Raw genomic sequence first — 19,732 nt, 5'->3', positions numbered from 1 at the left:
ATAATCATAATTGCAATTAACTGTTGCTGTGTTCTTTATTAATATGTTGATTTGGGGATTTTCTCTCTCTCTCTTTGGTTGGCATCATACTTTGGGATTGGTTGTCACAACCATTTAGCTCCCAAACGCTTATGCATGTATCAACCACACCTATTTTGCACTAAACATAAACATCCGTGTCAACATCAACATATTTTTTCCCCTGAAATGTTTGGCAAAGACATGCCAACATGCCTCCCTGAATGTAATCATTGGAATGATGAGTTGCCTCAATGACAACGGTGTAAATAGCAGTTCTATAGCCGAGTAAGTTTGTTTGGACATACGCCTCTCGTAGTTTAACCCCGATGGAAAACTTAATTTCATGTCAACCGAATATATTTCAAAGGGAATAAACACCTATTCAGTATGTTAAACTGGCTTATACCTTTTTTTTTTACTTTTACATTTCAAGCTCGCCGTTTTAAGTATTTCTTACACCAAGACGTCATTATCGAGTTTATAACCTCACTCACCGCTAAATTTTCATAATCAACTGTACTGTTCCAGTCAAAGAGTTACGGGATTTAAAATAGATCATCATGGATGAATTAGTAAATATCATTACTGCCGTTAACACGCACAGGTCACCAGCACTATAAAGCAAGATTTTTACCACTTACTCTACACAGGTGTGATATTAGACTATTCACTTTTGCTATCGTTTGATAATTGATTTTTGTCGCACGCGAGTAATAGTTCAAATGCACAGATCTCGTCGTCAGATTGGAAAAATATTAAATCGAGTTAGGTTCATTGATGGTACACATGTATTCAATACATATGGAATAACTTGTTTATGCAAAAGTGTTCACAGACGCCAGTAATTTACTAATCGTAAACCTACATTAAAGAAGAGCAGCCAGGGTCGTACTTTATTCATATTTATTTACGATATCAATGTCAATTATAATTGTCCCTACAATATTGAATTCAAATTTAATACATGTATTATTTCACATCTATATAATTGCATTTAAAAGTATTACATTAGGGTGTTCATTTATTTTCCAACCCGCATGGAGACGAATATCCTTCTTACACATCAGGACTTGGAATTCAAGATAAGTTTTGGGGCAATGATATGTGGGCTTTATGTGTAATGAAAATATACAAGAAAGCAAGTTTATGTGGAATGGTAAGTAAAAACAGTTCAGGTTATAAAAATTATTTGGCAAAGGTTGTTATAAGATAAACGTATGACACCAATTAGATGATATGTACATAGGACAGGAACTGTATTGATAAAACAGTAGAGGGTAAGAGCCGCATTTTCTCGTGATTTAGACAGCTTGCAGTTTTCAAGCCTCTGAAGTTAACTTATTGTATATATCCATGCACAGTAATAATGATAATCTAGAACATTCGCGAACCTACATTGTTTTATGTCAGGCATAATATCCACATCTATAATTGTAAACAGGACATAATATATATTTCAATATTTGTTCTCGGTGTATACACTTATTATGTCATATCTACATTTCGGTGAAATGGAACGCCTTATCTAGACAATCGAGAGGAGACGATCCACTTCAATACAATGTGTTAAAATAGTACATCTTTTGATTTGTAAGTATGTCTATCTATCTAATTGTCAGGGAGCCTTGAGGAAAACGCTCAATGCAAATAGCAAGTACTTGTGATATGTTTTTAACGTTAAATTGTGTCACCTTTTAAATGTTTGCAACTGTATCATGAGTTGTCAGTAGTGTATGTAGCGTCAGTCTGTCTTTAGGTCGACTTCTATCAGGGTCAAGTAATAATAATAGATAAACACATGGATACAAAACGTATTGATACGACTGTATATAGCACGTTATGATTCGTCCGAAATAAGAACGTTTAAACTCAAATTTAAGCAAAGTAATTAAAAAGGTGATAATCATTTCTACTTCTAAAATATCAGGATATCTGGTAGTAATTTGATCGAGTCATATGCATCATAGATCTATTGGGTTTTAGGCATTATACATATTATATATTAGATTGTAATCATACAAAATCAATATTGAAATTGTGACATGATAAAGCATTATTAAATATATTATCAAAAGTTTATTTCGTTAATGATACGTTAGGATATACTAACACAAAAATCAACACCCCTCTCATCTCCCAGTCTCGTAATGTTAACACATTCACTAGAACGAGGACAATTTATACTCATTAAAGGCCTGGTTTGAATGTCCAGGGTTGGTCTTCAGATTTTCATTTATAGATTCAATTAGAGATTATGGATTCAGACTTTGTAAATGGTTCCAATCAGCATTTACAGAGAAGGAATATCAAGACCATTCTACGACATCAGCTAAATATTGGCTTTATATGTAAAATCACAGTGCTTATTGCATATGACAGATAATTCGTTTGCATGATTTGTTTCAGTGATATTGCTTGAGTGATTTTTGGTCTTACAATCACGGGTCGTGGTACCTATTTTCAAAGACAATTAATCACACTTGACTTCATTAGTAATGGTAAGGCTTTTAACTTTACTTAATTGAAACCCTAAGTGTCTCCCGATTGTGTAGGAATAGTGACCAGTGGTTTTTCACAATAATATCTTAGTATTGTATCAACAATAAGCCAATGAGATATGTACGGTTGTAATCAATGACGGAGACAAAAGACATGAAGATTGCACGATCTATAACTTTCCCAGCGTATATAATCAAGGTCAATACTACAGCCTAAACTATTAAAAAATATGTATGTGAAAATATTGTAATAAAGTGATCCTGAAGTATCAGCGTCCTAAGGTTCTTAAAGATAATATAATTTATCACATAATCTCCCTGATGTCCAGTGATTTCGCCCGTGTAATATTTTTGCATACGTCACTAGTGTAATATGACCTGGAGCGATTTTCAATGGCTGGAAATTCATTGTGACTTCAGACAGAAACAATATCAAAGACGTCGGGACAAAATGACGAGACGTCAGGATTACGAGTACGGCGGGACTAAACTCATCTCGAAGTTTTAATTTTTGCTCGCCAAGGCTCGCGAAAATAAAAACTTCTTAGACTCGTTTCATAAAATCTCATATGAAATGAACACTCATGCAAGATCCTATATATACAATGTAAATTAAAATTATCCATCTTCATATAATGAATCATACATAACGTTCCTCAATTCAACAAGTCCAATTATTATTATTAATCCATTATTATTTTTAGGAATATTTTATTTTAGCAGGGTTATTTACCAGTGGAGAAGAATAAAATGCTCAGTATTTCGTTGATACCTCTTGTTAAGTTTCTTGGGCAGTTAATTTTAATTCATTAATTCATTTTTGCAATATACCGTTAATTTAAAAGTAGTTAACGAAAAAACGATAACATATTGGAAAATATGAGTTGATATAGAAAAATTACAAAACGGACCTATCATCCATTTTTGGAAACAAACATTAATTCTAACTTAAGTTATATAGGTGTATGACATAAGTTTGACTGAAGTCTGCATCTTTTGTTTTGATTAATCGATGCTTGACTAGGATACTACAACATTATAGAAGACACGTCCCATACAAGACTGCCATATGAAAAGTACGGACGCCTAACAGTATCACGTAGGAAATATTAATTGAATTTTTTTTAAATCAGATTTTCATGTCATAAACAATTATAAATCAATATAATTCTTATCTACCACATATCATCCTCATCACTGTGCCCATACATTCTCATATCATTATCGCATTACCAGACACATCTTTCGAATACATTACAATGTAACTTAGCACTTACTATATATCATTACGCATTCATCATTCATTAACTCAGCATTTATTATCATTATAATAGTCGCATTTTAAGTAGTTGTTCGTTCCATCCAAAACTGAAAACCTTTTTTCTTGTAATTACTAGAAAATATCTCGTATATACGAGATAAGTTCTCGTAATAACGATGTAAGTTCTCTTATAACGAGATAATAATTTCGTAATTACGAAAAAAAATTTGCGCAAAACGAGATAATTATTTTGTGATTACGAGAAAAACGTTTTTATCTCTATTTTCTTTCGTGATTCTATTCGGCTTTCATAGAAAAGTGACTTAATTGAATTTGTACAAATGTTTGTGATGATAGCCTCGATGTTTGACATTTTACCATTAACGCTCTAAATCTAGGTCACCAATTCGAGACCAATTGGTACTACATTAGCACAAATACATATAAAATCAAACGAATCCTGTCCTAGTAGAGATACCGAATCAACCCGAGACGTGATCGTCCATTTATTTAGTTAGTAGTATTCTGGTGGTTGCCGTTGAGACGTCCTTGAGTTTATACACTTACATAACTACATTTATCGTGAACACACTAATGTACTCATTCCTATCGAACATCACTTGTTGTTAACTTTCGTCAATCATTTTTTTTCTTGTTGATAAAAATGGTATGAGTATCTCAATATGCTAGAACTAAAAGTCAACACATTAAACTAATGGCCTAAAACATCTGATAGTGCAATGACTGACGTTGCTATAAAATGCCATCTTAAACGTGGTTGTGCTTTGGTCTCCATTCAATGTCCATAATTATTTTGACATAGTGGTTTCATAAATGACTACCAATGACGCAGAGGGTAGATACTCCTCTAGAATGTCTGGTTCTAATATCTTTGTTATGGTACACATCGTGATTTCATCTCGTTTAGTTTATTGCTACCTTTTACGTTTGTATATTGATACGATTACCTTACCATGATACATTTGTACTTGATCATACATAAACGTTCACTGTATTCTGTCAGATAACACAAGCTTAAGTAGATTGTCTGTTGTAACACTTTCCGACAGCATGGATATCAGATTGTGAATAGTATTTTATTCGTTTTTTAATCCTTCTGTAGTATTAATGGTTAACCCAGGCGTCAAAACAAATCATAGAAAAGGTTATTGAATATTCGATATTTCGTTTTTGTCTCTGATATATACACGTCGCGATCATAGATATTAATGTACCATCAAGTCATGACTACTCTTCAAAATGTTTTGATGTCTGTGTCCATGGCAATATGCTTTTATTTTCGGTTATAAATGCAATTGACATTTCAAACTTTCGGTTGTTGACTATATTGTCAGCCTTTGGATATAATATTTATTTCTATCGTCTATCGAAACCAAAGGAGACGTATCATTACACAGACATGATATGCACTTTGCATTCTGTCTTTCATTCAATGACAGAGACTGTGATCTTACGTAACAGTGGTTTAATATCTGTTTACGGCTCAATAAACACCACACAGGATCTGTATATGTTGCATTCATTGCCCTATAACGACAGGTGCATGTGTAAGCGTTATGTTGTTCCAGACACAAACTTATTTATGTAAACATTCGTGATTTGTCAGTTTATAATAGGTGATATATTGCAAGAAAGAAACCTGAATATAGCGAATATTTTTTACCAATAAATGAAGACACATGTGCACATTTTGATGTGGTAATGATACTCTAAGTATTAACCATTTTAAAATGTTCGAAGTTATTTTTTTTAATAAATTATAGCAACAAATTAAATAACACGCAAGATTTGAAACTGCGCACGTATTTTCTATCCAATTTTACCACTCATCGATTGAGAAATAGCTAGAAGAAAATTTACACTTTTGTTATTATTTTAGTTATTTTGGCTATTAGCTAACATTAAATACGTATTCTGAAGGCCATGACAGAATTAACTTGAACATAACCTTGACCGTTTTACACTGTATAAACATATGAACCTAGGCCAGGTATATAATAAGCGTGAAATTTTAAATAACCACGGCGTTTAAAATCAAAGCTGTCGTTGATTCTCAACGTATTGACACTGGCACTTTAAAATGTTTACACAGACTATTTGATGACATTGATAAGAAACATAACTGTTTGACATTAGTTCAGATTACCACGATGATTGAACATGCAAATGTTTTCATTAGGTGGCGACGATAAGCAAGACAGACAGACACAGATTAAAATAACGATTATAACATATCATTTGTAACATATATATTCATTAATTATGTAGTGCCAATTACATTAATTATTAACTCTAATATACCCGCTATCCTATTTTTACGAAACCCTTTCCAAACGTACCATATCAACAGATAAGTTAATATCTTTTGAAAGCGGTTTCATCATTTCAGTTTTTCTTTATTCTCACTGTAGCTTACGTTGGCAACTTACTTTCGATCAAACAGTTATTAATATGAAGAAACTTCCACAGAACTTTACGATGGTAACCTTACAGTTAAAATGCGTTTAAAATCAGTTCATAACCACAATATATGCTAATGAAAAATAAGACTGTCAAAACTTAAAAGCAATACAGTATTTTCGTATATCAATTGGAAGATCCTTATTAAAATATATTGGTTTCCGAGTTTCCAAAATAGATACAGTACTGAATGATTTTGTCGCATATATGTTGTTTTAAACCTTTGCTGATCAGATTTCTCTTTGAAAGAAAACGTTCATTATTCTTTTGAAAGGGAAATGACTGAAATCCAATTCATATTTCATCAATGTAATTGTAATGTAATTATAATGCACTGAATGGATAGGAGGGTGTATTAAATACATTTTTATTTCGTTAATTGGTGTGTCAGGCTTCGTCATGACAGTCATATAAGTCAATAGACTCGTCCCATGCACACAATCGCTCGCGAATCTGGTAACATAATACTCCCGCCATTCAAACTTCAGGTAAATCACAGGTACATACTTTTTCTATCAAGAGCTATTAAAATACAATATATAATCTCTTTGTAGACGAAAACATAGAAATGATTGATTGTACACACAAATATGTATATGAATAAAAACCACATAATCAAATTCAGATGAGAAAATCAACATATCGATATTTAAATAACATGGATATATGTGTTAGTGTAGATCCCGTTTTGCTCTATACACAGTCGATCCGTTTGAAACCTGAGTGAGATGGATTATGAATATAACACAATCTCCAGCGTATAGAGAATCACAACTGTTTTAAAAGTGCCGTGGATACCACCATGCGATCCATTGTGCATACCGTTCAGACCTATCAGCGATATATAACGTTACCTGTTCAGTATATTACTCTGCGCGATCAACCAAGTGATCAGAGAAAAAGAAAACCCATATCCACTCTACTTTCATGTTTCTGATTTGCTAGTTGAGCCATGGTATGCGATGGTCGTTGACTTTTATTGACTTGGTCGGAAAAGATTTAATTGTATTATATACAGTTAGTGGACTTCACTCAATTGGGTTCGGAGGAAAATGCTTTTCATTCCTTGATGATATATACAGGTGAGTCTAATACGTACTATTCACTTACCTTGACTCCTTACACCTGTATATATGATATACAGATCATTTGAAATAATATTTTGGAATATATGTCATACTTTGTAAGCTCACATTGACAGAGGTAAGTAAATAACTGATTTTACTTTATTTACAGACATTTATGATGTTAGTCTCACCGAGAAATGTAGATTATTGTTACTTTACAGTCCGTAAAACCTACAAAAATATACATTTTTGTCATAATAATAGTTAAGATAATTTAAGGAATACGTTTTGTGATTACATTCAAAATATAATTAAATGGATGACCAGGGGAAATAAAGATAATATATAAACTAGAATTTTACAATTGTCTCTTTAATAGGATATCAGAATATTAATTATCTCGTGTGAGGTGTTTCGTATCACCTTACGTTAGACGAGTCAGATTTTCACAGGTACTTTTATTGCTCCTACCAATTAAGATCATGGTGAACAGCGACACATATAAAGTATTAGAACCGCATCAACAGACAAAGCTATATTCACGATAGAGAACTTGGCACATAATCGTTAAGTTCCATATTTAGACATACATTTGCAGAAATCTTGTTTACGTTCAATATACTGCTAAACTATTTAATTAAAATCAATTTTCCCGCTTGGAAAATCTAGGACATCGTCTTTGCAGACCTTGTGACCTTCTAAAATGGATTACCATTAGGGACCTTGGTAGCCAAATCGTATAATGTGTCTTCCTGTATATTGAGGACTTCCACCTCTCGATCGACAATTCCTTTACGAAAAATGAGCAGTTGTGAGATTGAGTTAGTCGTCGGTCGAACATTGTCTTGCTTGTGTACGTTTGATTCAACACATCTGGTGAGAAGCATAAAACAAAGGAAAATCATGCATTATTAATGAATCAAAATAACAACCGATAGATTTAGACAATATTAAGGCATAATATCAAAATGAAATTTAAAAAATACATTCAAGATAAGATAACTGTAACGTTTTGTGATTTCGATTTACCCACCAAGGTTGGATAGGCACTGAGTCATTGAGGAACTGGATAAACTTGATCAGAATGTTTGAGTTAACTACAAGACATTTTTGTCAGTCGATTTCGATTGCAAACAGTTTTAATATTGGTAACGTCTGGATACCACTACATATCTATCTATGATACAATTCTACAAAAGAATTTATCGTGACATTCTTGAACCGGGCTTTAAGAGCAAATCAATGTCAGATTCTTAAAAAGACATTCAGTTTGGCATTAAGTTTGAATTTAATAATAATAAAAATAATCACATTCCGATTATGATGTCAAACCAATGGATCACGGAGAAACATAAAGGTATCTCAATATGGTTTAGCGAATATTGAGATATTTGTCCTTGGTAAGACCAATAAATCATATCAAACTTCTCTCTGGTCCTGACAACCAATGTCACACGTTGTTTTAAAAAAATACATTTACTCTTTAATTAACATTTTAAATGCTTTGGTGTTTACGTATCTATCAGGACGCGTGATTTACAGTTATTTGTACAAGGAAGTTACTATTTACCGTAATAGAGCAGACAATGAAAACTGGTATTTAAATCCGATAAAACGATCAAACTCAATTCTATACTACAAATGCCCAATGACTAATTATATGTGTGTACCGTTAACGTTAATTCGTTTCTAAATAACGAACGGGGTGACGGATTGTTTGATTCCGGGTAACTGACAATTAAACTAAATCGACGACAAAAAACCGGTAGTTACAAAGACCTAAGGCGAAATTTAGAGTAAAGAAAATATTTCAAGTAAATAGTGAAAATATTTTTAGAAAGCACAAATATAATTGTACGATGCATATAACTTACATAAAAGTATAAACAAACATTTATCTTATAAGATTTCAAAATTAGAGTAAAATATTAATCTTGAACTACAAATATCATGATGATAACTGTAATTTTGATCAAGGTTAACAATAACAAAAATTTGGATCCTGGTTTTTTTTATTGCTAGAAACATACTAAATCCAATTACAATGTAGTGTTTTTCATTCTTTTAATCTCTTCTATCATTATCTGATGCAAATGATTTTTTTAGAATTATTTAGAGTTTTCATTAAGCAATAGAGTTACCGGGATATCACATCTTGTCAAGATGTGAGATTATTCCGTTAGGTATTTAAATCATATTAATTTGAATTTTTGTTTTCTTTTAAGTTTTGAATCATATTTTGAATTGCAGCCGAAAAAAATAACAGATATGTTTTTATTATGGAGTTTAGTACTCTGAAATTAAAAAAAAAATAAAATGTAATGTGAAGGCGCTTCAATGATTACACAAGAGTAATCATTTGAGGCATTACGCTTCACGATTAACTTAGATTAAAGCCCCATTATGTTTTGGGGTGAAAAAATATCGTCATAAAGTACCAAACTTTGCTGAATTGTAGAGCATATATCCTTATGAAAATATCCGCTAATAAAAAATGGCCAACATTTCCATAATATAACGATATTGAACGAAGACGATTCTCCGCTTTATTTCTCTATAATTCTTCTCCATGACCCTACTGGAATGCACATTAGAACTCTAAACCCAGTTTAGTGAATTCAATATTCTCCCACGGTAGATGTGTAATAACTTATTTCGATCGTTATCGGGTAAATCATTATCTGACTTCAATATATATATATGTATATATTAAATATAACTACATCACTTTCTTAATGTCTACGGATTGTCATTATCTGTAAAACTTCTTACACTATTGTCCATACGAAAGCAACAATTTGTTACGTAATTAAAAATTTATTATCAATAGTGTATAGTTGAATCTCAGGAGAAGACTAAGATAGGATATGTATGGAGTTTAATCCTATTGACATTTGAATTACTTATAAATAAGATATTTGGAAATGGGAGAAATATTTGAAACTAAATCTTAAGCAAAATGTTATGTATATATTAGAAAACGAATCAACTCTCTCATGTAACGTGAGGAGACAATCATATGTTTCTATAGTGTAGAGTTTACCTTATTTTGATTTATCCACAAATACTGGGTTTGCAGACCTGATCTCCTTTTTGCAGCCATCACAAAGGATGACGCATTGCGCTGTGATGAAGGCATGAAAGGGGCGTTATCTTCTGCAGTACCTGGCCATAGTTTATCATCTTAAAAGTTTTTCAGATAAGTCTCCGTGAAACTCCATGTAATTTCTATAGGGTTTATATTGAACTGATAAATGCCGACTGTGTTACGATTATTGACACGTCAAAATACATATTGTCTTGCTCTTTGAGACCTTAATAATACATGATAATACACATTTCACCACATTGCACCTAAATGTGTGCGATCGGGAGTCATCGATGAAGCAGACACTTTCCGATTTTGTAGTTTATATGTATGTATACATTTTATGTTCACTTGAGCATTTCTTGACAATCAGATAAAACATCGCATAATAACTGAACGTTAATGATAAAGAACATAATTAAGCGTTCACTCTATCGGGCAAAATACAAATGATATATATATATAGATATATGATACAAATTGTTTGTTTATTTGTAACCTCCCTTTAATCCAAAGCATATGAAGAAGATGGATCAAAAGACAAAGATCCTACATTTGTATCGTTTGTATTGGTACTCTGAATGTGTGTTTTAGGAGATTGTGTCATACTCGTGTTTTCTTACTTACTATGAAGTATTACCTCACAGAAGCACGTTTTCACATTGTTTTCTCAGACATTACCATTTGTGCAATAACGTATCTCTTTTCCAGAGCCTCCGCATGATATATATGAAAATTGCATTTTACAATGGTACATTAGAGACATGTATATCCATATTTTATGTTAATAAATTTAGAATATTTAAGAAAAAAAATCAATATCATTTGTGATCTTTATCAATGATAATTGCACATAACATTAAGTCGGAGTGAATCTATCTCTCTCTAAGGTACTCAGCATTGAGATTTTATATAATGTATTATACTACCATAGGTTTGATTTTATCTGATATCCTATAGTTACATTTTTTAGTCATTCAAGGACACTCTGTCCTATCCATAGAACACTAATCAATTGATGATCAGCACCTGGCCATACTGTACCACTACCTGACGTTATCAGATATTGACGGTTTATGGTAGGATGTACACACATAAATCACAGTATTAATATCATAGTTTCGAAATTCATTTGAACGATATTTTTTTCTCTGTTTGGTTTTCATGGTGTATATATTGTCTATGCATGTATCTTGCGTGGTATCATTCAACAATAGTTACATTATAGGTAAGTAAAATATATATATATATATATGGCTTCATTTCACTTGAAATTCTGCCTAAAATGTTCAGAAACACCTACGAAATAACTTGATTCGCTCTGGTTTTATTTGGTACTGATGAGAAACATTCTTGTTGTTGTTGTTGTTGATATTTTGGCCAACGTTACAAACTATTTTTGAGTAAAGTTATAGTATAATCCAGACCCTTGTTTATAATTCTTTAAACCAAACGTTGAATTATAGATATACAGGGATGGCCTTAAGAAGCCAAAGTGAGTTTTCTCACTCGCTTAACTCTCATGAAGTAGAAAAGATCAAATGTAATGACCCGATCGTCTTGTACATTGATATACATTCCTAATACACCTATAGATTCCGGATTTAAACATGTATCCTTATTCATAACATTTGAAATTGTAAACATTATCAGCCTTCCACCCCGCCTCCTGGTATTGACACAATGTCTGTAGTTTGTCTACGGGTACATTAACACCCCTCTATCGATGACTCTGCCTTCACACAGTGGAATTTACATACACGTAGAATATTTTTCTCACGAAGATTTAAATACAACGGAAATGGAATAACTCAGCGTCTATTTCTTAGAGAAATATTGACGACCAAAAGAAAGATTTCATCCTTGATCTAATCTAGAAAGACATCATTAGAATTGACAAGTTAAGAACGCACTTCCTACATGTTGTGTGTTACATGTTCTAGTAAACATACCAAAGCGTCAACAAACACTATTCATTTTGGCATCCGACAGGAGATATTGAGACGAAAATATTTAACAGACCTTATGCGTGTTTCATATAATTATTCAACATTGCAAATGGTTCGTAATACAGTTACACGTGAATCCACCATGTAATCTGTTACACAAATAGGTCACATTGCTATTGCTGTTAACTAAGGATATGAACCATTTGTTATAATTATCATTTCTAGGGATCGAGCAATATTGATATCGGATGTATTGCCACCACTCATTTCAATTTTAATATTTCGATTCCATTTGCTATTAGTAAAATGTTTGATATACAATGGATCACATAAAAAGTAAGACTCTTTTCCGTAGGTTGCACTTGCCAACATCATGTAACTGATTGACTGTATTGTATACACACAATCAAGTATCCAAAGTGATTTGGTAAGACTAACACATTAAGATATTTTGTATATATTTTGTATACAATTAAATGGTCCTGGAAGTTTTAAGTTTAACCAGGCATCAGGTGCCTGTAACGTATATATGAGTAAAAATACCTCAGTTGTAATCAAGATATAGGCAATTGCCCCTTTTACCTACTCATCTGCTACGCATAGACATATTTTTCTGAAATAATTCGATTTTAACATTTTTGGTTCAGATCACAAGCTTAAATAACGTTCCGAATATTTGCCGTAGTTTTTAATGATCATACCAAATAGGACATTTGTTCCATTAACCGTTATTTGGTTTTTAAATATTCCAGTAGAAATACGAGCCTTTTACGGATGTGTTTGATAGGAATAGTTAAAGTGTCACTGCGTTCATCAAAGGGCTTAACCGTGATATATTGTGGAGAACGTATGTATATATGTGTAATACCACTGTCTAGGGGTTTACACACATAAAGTTTAACCGTGACAAGCCGATTGGAATAATGTGATGTTGCATCTATTTATTGAGACGAATTCAATGCAAGGTTATTGTCATTGGCAAGAATGGTGAAATACCAAAATTCATTTGACAACTTTATTAGCATGTGGTAAATCCTCAGCTGGGAGAAATCGCAATATCAACATTTTTATCGGGAGTACCTCTAACTTATCAATCGACTCGAGTATAAAGAAGCTTATTTGGTCCATCTTTTATAAGTCATTACGTACAAGTATTGACACTAAGATGCACAATATCGATTTTATTTCACTTCTTAGATAAATATTTCAAATTCCTTAGACCGTATGTTTTAATCATATTACGCTATTTTATGTGAAAAAACTTTATTCCTGTTTTTAAAGCCGTTCATACTTTTCCGACAGCTGACAATTTAAGACTTTGAGTGTACCTAGATCCGGTTTAATTTGCACTTCCTTATATTGTTACAAAAGGTAATATTGATATCGATAAAAGAAATATCTTATCTTAGCAGAATGAGGTATCGCTTAATTCTACAATACCTTTTGCATTTGGATTTCTATCAATAGCTATGTGTTTTGTGCCAACTGACAGACAACGTTTAGATGTTGATAATGTTATTTATTGATACATGTAAAACACACTGAATCATAATAGATTTGTTCATAATTGGTGTATCTATTCTACATTTGTAAAAGTGGAATTATCCACAATTCTCTTTCATTAGACATCTTTAATAATGTCCAGTCGCGAGCATATTTTTCATATCTTTTTTAGTTTTGAAATGTGAATAAGTAGACCAAAATTGAGAGTGAAAATTATACCACAAAAACAGTATGAAATGTGATTTCATTTATAATTTATTAACGAAACGATCCACATTTACAGTATTTGGAGATAAATAATTCTATATCATTAATTATTAGAACTTTCATTAAGCAATCGGCATACAAATATATCACTTCCTGGCCTAATCCGTTGTCAATATATCTCACAGATGTTTGCGTTAGGTACACAGAGACGTACGATCCGGGGTTTCAGTATCTAATGACTACTTGGCACGAAGGAGTCGACTAAGGCTTCTATTACCAAATTATATTAAATGCCTGCCAACATCAGGTATAGCGTAATAAATATAAAGTTTTTTACCAATGCCTTTGTTAGTCTGTCAATACGTTATATGGTATCGTATGTGGAATTCCTATTGAGGTTTAATTACAAACCATGTTCAGCAAACTTACGAAGAAATACATCACTTTCACTGACTCAATAGCTTCAGAAATTATGGACTCTTTTAACAAGGAGACGCTGGGGTCGTGGTGGTTTTAAACTGTGGTATTTGACACCACTTAACTATATTTGCATAAAAGATTTACAATAAATATAAAATATCAAAGAGAACACAATTTAATGTCAATATATTCATTACTTTGTGTGGTATTATGATGTAGTTGACATAAGAAACCTATGAATATCCTATAACAAAAATCAACAAATCATGACTATACTCAATACGTCGTTCCGTAATATGAATTAATCATTACAAGTTATCACATCGAGTTATGTTATAACACCACACACGGTACTCTGATATCGGATGTGTTTGATTGATGGTCTTTAGATGAACATGTGTCTAGACTTGATTTTATTTTATTTTTAGATTTTATCATTTAAATAACTTATATAAAATATGTATTATGTATTTCAGTGGAAAACATGAGTTTCGATAAATCAAAATTTACCTCAAGATGTGTTTTCGAACATTCTATAAAAAAAAGATAAAAAAATGAAATAGCCAATAATAAGGACTAGAAATACACCAATGGTTCTTAAGAATAATGGCAAACGCTTGATATATCAATATCGATGCGACACTGGTTATCATCACCAACGTGGAAATGATTGTCACAAAAGTCGAAAAAAATGAAATTAAAAAAAAATCATAACTAACTTTCTTTTCAATCGTCAAAATGAATACAGTGTATAGAGAAAATACATTGTACTTTAACCAAAATATTTAGTATCACATCCTTAAAGCTGATCCAAAGTAAATCTGATAGAAATCCTCTGATAATTCAGGTTTTAGGTTTTAGGCATAGTTTTAGATTTCTGATATCACCCGTAAGACAAGTTGTAGGTAATTAATAAGCTTTCAGAATGTAGTTTCTGCCCATTTTCCCTACGAGTCTTCGACATTTTTTAATGGTTACTAAAGGTGAACATTTTCATGGTTTTTTTCAATTTATAAACAATCTACCTAGATATCAGAAATCGTTAAATTGTGTTTAAATTACACCATTTGAAATTTGATGCGAAATAAAAAGTATTCTTTTGGACCTCCGAACTAAAAACCCCTAAATTGTCTTGCAATAATCGTTTGATGCAGTGCCAAAATGCTGAATTAGGACTGTTTCGTCACCTTCGATCACGTGCCTACATGACAGATATACATTCAATTAAAACATGCACCGATTCACATATTACATATTCAGTATACCTGTAAATGTCTGACGTAATCTTAACATTAAACCATAATTAAGGTAATTATTTTGAAAGGCCGTGCCGATCAGTTTTACCTGATAATTTCTGAAGGTCAAATATTTTAATATTCGTTTAGAAACCATCAAAATTTTAAATGTTTCAAAATGGTTTTTGCTCGTGGATCTTAATGGTTTCATTTCGGGGTATCCAAATGAGTGAACTTTAACAGATGCTCTGCTGTCTTGCAGATATTGTTTTTGTATTAAAAGTATTTAACCACTTAGTTGTATTATTGAGATGACATTCCCGCTGTAGTTGTTTGAAGTGTTTTTTTTGTTTTTTTTTTTCATTTGAAATACATTTTTATCAGCTTTTTTTTCACAGTATACAAGGACAAATATACGGCGGCATATTAGGGCCACTACATATTTTTTTTTAATCTTGTACGTACAAGTTAATATCTTGTACGTACAACTTAGTATCTTGTACGTACAAGTTAGTATCTTGTACGTACAACTTAGTATCTTGTACGTACAAGTTAGTATCTTGTACGTACAACTTAGTATCTTGTACGTACAAGTTAGTATCTTGTACGTACAACTTAATATCTTGTACGTACAAGTTAGTATCTTGTACGTACAAGATATTAACTTGTACGTACAAGATACTAACTTGTACGTACAAGATAAAAAAAAATATGTAGTGGCCCTAATACGCCGCCGTACAAATACAAGAGAAACAAACATTTTTTTCACTCTCATTCTCTCACTTACGTACAATATTTAGTATATTTTGAATGCCTTGGTTTCCGACACCGAAAGACACTATTTTTTTAAATATTACATCTTTGTAAAGAAAATACTGGATTACATTCAAAGTGCATCTACAATGCATTTGTATAAGATTTCTTTATGCGAATAGTAGTATTTATATTCATATATTAACTTCAGTTTGACGTAATGCTACATTTCATAAGTTTCATTTCTGCAACATAATAAGTAATAAATTGTAAAATATGAACGAATCACGAGATCTTTTGTAATATGTTGGTTTTATTCATATGCGTTCATTATCGATTATTATTAATAGTATTACGATTAAATATAACTCAAGTACTATATACCTTATTATATTATGTACATGTATTATTTATTTTCATTCTATCGAAGATGATTTATAAAATCATGTACTTGAAATAACCTACCTTTACAAAATATTGATATCATGATGAATAAATATTATAACAAATGTAAATCAATAAACATCATATATCAGTAATAGGAACTGTTGTAACAATGGCTTTAAAACATAATTATTTCATTTTTATCTCATTTATTTTCAGATATCAACAATCCATGTGAGACTTCTGTACAATGAATCACCTATTACTGTTCTATAGACATTTTGGAATTTTCTGTTAAAATCGGCCAATTCAAACCTACATGTGATGCAATCAATGTAGACTTCAAACCGAACAAACCTTCAGAAAATTAGAATTTACAGAAAAAAGGATCTGAAAAATTCTGTGTATGTCATACAATATCGACAAGCTCGTTTTTAAAATGCAGCATATAATTTTAAAACGGATTTATTTCTCATCGTCATTTAACTGAAGTTACTGTATAGATTAATTGTATGGGTAAAGTGCCAACCTCCTTCATTATAAATTGATATCATTTTAACTTTATAATTAACCGGCTTGCTAATGGTGACATTACCGATATGTGTAACACGCTATTTAATTGGTGCACTGGGATCTAGATGAAGGTATTGTGTTGAAAGCATCACGTGATACTTGATGTATAAATATTGACACGCACTTGTTTTGCGTGATACATGTCATTGCATTGAACGATCTGTATATTAACTTAGCACGATGTTGAAAACAAAGAAACCTGTTCAGGAGCACGAGTCTGGGATAGGGATCAAACTAGATTATAGTGAAACTTATTTCGAAAATGAGATTCTCGATAGCGAACTGGAAAGCAAACTTGCCCAGATCGGCAGAGAGCGATATCGTGTTAGTGTGGAGCGGGCTGAAACTCTTAAAGAAGCACGAAAGGTTGCAGAAAACATGCAACAATTAAGTGACGCCATCAAAAAAGGGGCGATTGCAGATTCTGTGAGTTTATTCTCGGGTGGAAAGGATAAAATGAGTGACAAAAGTGCAGAGACAAGTATGGATAATTTGTGTAATGATGTGAATCGGATAAATACTAGCAATAATCGTGAAGATTCTGACACAACCAGTGATACCAGAGGTAGTGATATAGATTCAGACAAACCACGACGTGCCATGAATACTCTGACAATGTTCGCTCTCTCCATGCAGAAATTTGCGTCACCAATTAGGCATCGAGTTCCAGCGCAAATTCCTAATGATTCTAGACCGAAACAGGATAATTCGTCCACTAATCGGCCACCACATCCACAAAAACGACAGGTCCGCTCGGCCTTTGCACGCCCATCTGGTCAACGGGCATTTCCACGGCTTGAACGGAGACCAAAATCACAGAGACCTATCACGGTCCGACAACGTAGGATCAAAGATGGCGAGGTGCTTGAGGCTGCGGATGTCATGCCTATTGTTGTGAACGAGGTTAGCCTCCATAAAAGAAAGCAAACTAGGTCGCGTAGGGAACTTGCGGAAATGAGTAAAATGGAACAGAAGGAAATCAGTTTGAAAATAGACAGGGAAGAGGAGAGAAAGAAAAAACTGTTTTCGTGGGCTAAGGGTGGTAATGAACTTGAACAAAGAATCAAATGTTTTGTTAAAAACTGTGAGGATTTTAACAGGAAACGGCAGCCACATGAAATGCTGTTGGAAACTCCGAGAAGGTCAAAAACGTCTATGTACTAGAAAAAAACCCACCCAAGAACATGATAATAAGAATTGTTAAACTCCTATGATGCAATTATTTTCATATTATTTCAACAAAATAAATATTCATTGCTTTAATGGTACAAGTAGTAATATGTTATTTTTGGGATGGCCTTTTATTAATTTTCTCAATCAACAAATATAGCACGAGTTAATTCTATAATATGGAGCATTATATAATTATCGTAAAAATGAACCTTGATTTAACGTTGAATACATAATTATGATCAATGCAATACTGATATTATCTAAAGAGTAGATTTTTTCATATTATATTCCCTTCAACATAATTCGTTTGCAATATGAATAGCCAATATCAATACTAAATATGTTTTAGAGTACCAGTCATTTTAACAATGAACCTTTTAGTGAAGTATAATCCATTGTGATGTTAAAATCCGATCTTGTCAGCCATGAAAATGTACTTTAATGAGCAGTAATATATTCATTATATATTAAAAGCAAGGATATTTGCATTTTAATGGTGTACAACAATGGTGTGCCTATTTATTACAAATATTGGTTTGAGTTGTAGTTGAAGTGCAGATTGACATTTTGACTGACTACGCCATAAATTGATGATGTTATATGGGGAAATAGAATGTCGACGTTGGGATGATTACGAAAGAACGGTACAGCGGTAGTTTGTAGGACTTCGTCGATGTAACGCCTTGCAGTTAGATTACCGTCCACGATATCAAGGGGCGACCTGCGGTCGAAGGATATCCCTCCCCACACCATATGCATGACACTGCCACCACCCCAACGTTCACATTCGCAGACGCACGAATCGACGTAATGCTCTCCCTGTCTTCTCCACACGCGAATTCTACCGTCACTATTACAGAGATGGAAGCGGGATTCATCCGTGAACAGTACCTACGCGTTGTCATTGGCGCATGAGCCAATGTCGATGCCTCCGGGTCCACGTCAGGCGATTTTGACGTCGACGTTGTGTCAACATGTTCCCACGGGAGGGCTAACAGGCTTTCAAACCGGCGCTACGCAAACGTCAGCGGACAGTAGAAACCGAAATTCGTCTTCCATTGATACCTATTATTGTTCTGGCCGTTTGGGAGGCAGTTTGGAAGCGGTCACGGAGATGGG

At 32.7% G+C, this 19,732-nt stretch overlaps 1 protein-coding gene across 2 annotated transcripts; it reads left to right on the top strand.

Moving 5' to 3' along the window:
* Positions 1-1,057: 1,057 nt before the first annotated feature.
* On the top strand, positions 1,058-18,711 carry LOC138331112 (uncharacterized). 2 transcript variants are annotated; one of them, XM_069278585.1, is made up of 2 exons: positions 1,058-1,177; positions 17,087-18,711. In XM_069278585.1, exon 2 carries the CDS (start codon positions 17,621-17,623, stop codon positions 18,602-18,604), a length of 984 nt encoding a protein of 327 aa, XP_069134686.1. In that variant the 5' UTR covers positions 1,058-1,177; positions 17,087-17,620; the 3' UTR covers positions 18,605-18,711. The 2 variants fall into 2 exon arrangements, with proteins under 2 accessions (XP_069134686.1, XP_069134677.1); XM_069278576.1 differs by lacking the exon at positions 1,058-1,177 and adding an exon at positions 6,928-7,343.
* The last annotated feature ends 1,021 nt before the right edge of the window (positions 18,712-19,732 follow it).

Source organism: Argopecten irradians, chromosome 1, assembly GCF_041381155.1.
Source record: "Argopecten irradians isolate NY chromosome 1, Ai_NY, whole genome shotgun sequence".
Lineage (NCBI taxonomy): Eukaryota > Metazoa > Mollusca > Bivalvia > Pectinida > Pectinidae > Argopecten > Argopecten irradians.
Note: the sequence above shows the minus strand (reverse complement) of the source record. Positions and strands in the feature narration are given on the sequence as shown.

Excerpts from the sequence above, each read along its gene's own strand:
- LOC138331112 (XM_069278585.1), top strand. The coding sequence starts at position 17,621 with ATGTTGAAAACAAAGAAACCTGTTCAGGAGCACGAGTCTGGGATAGGG.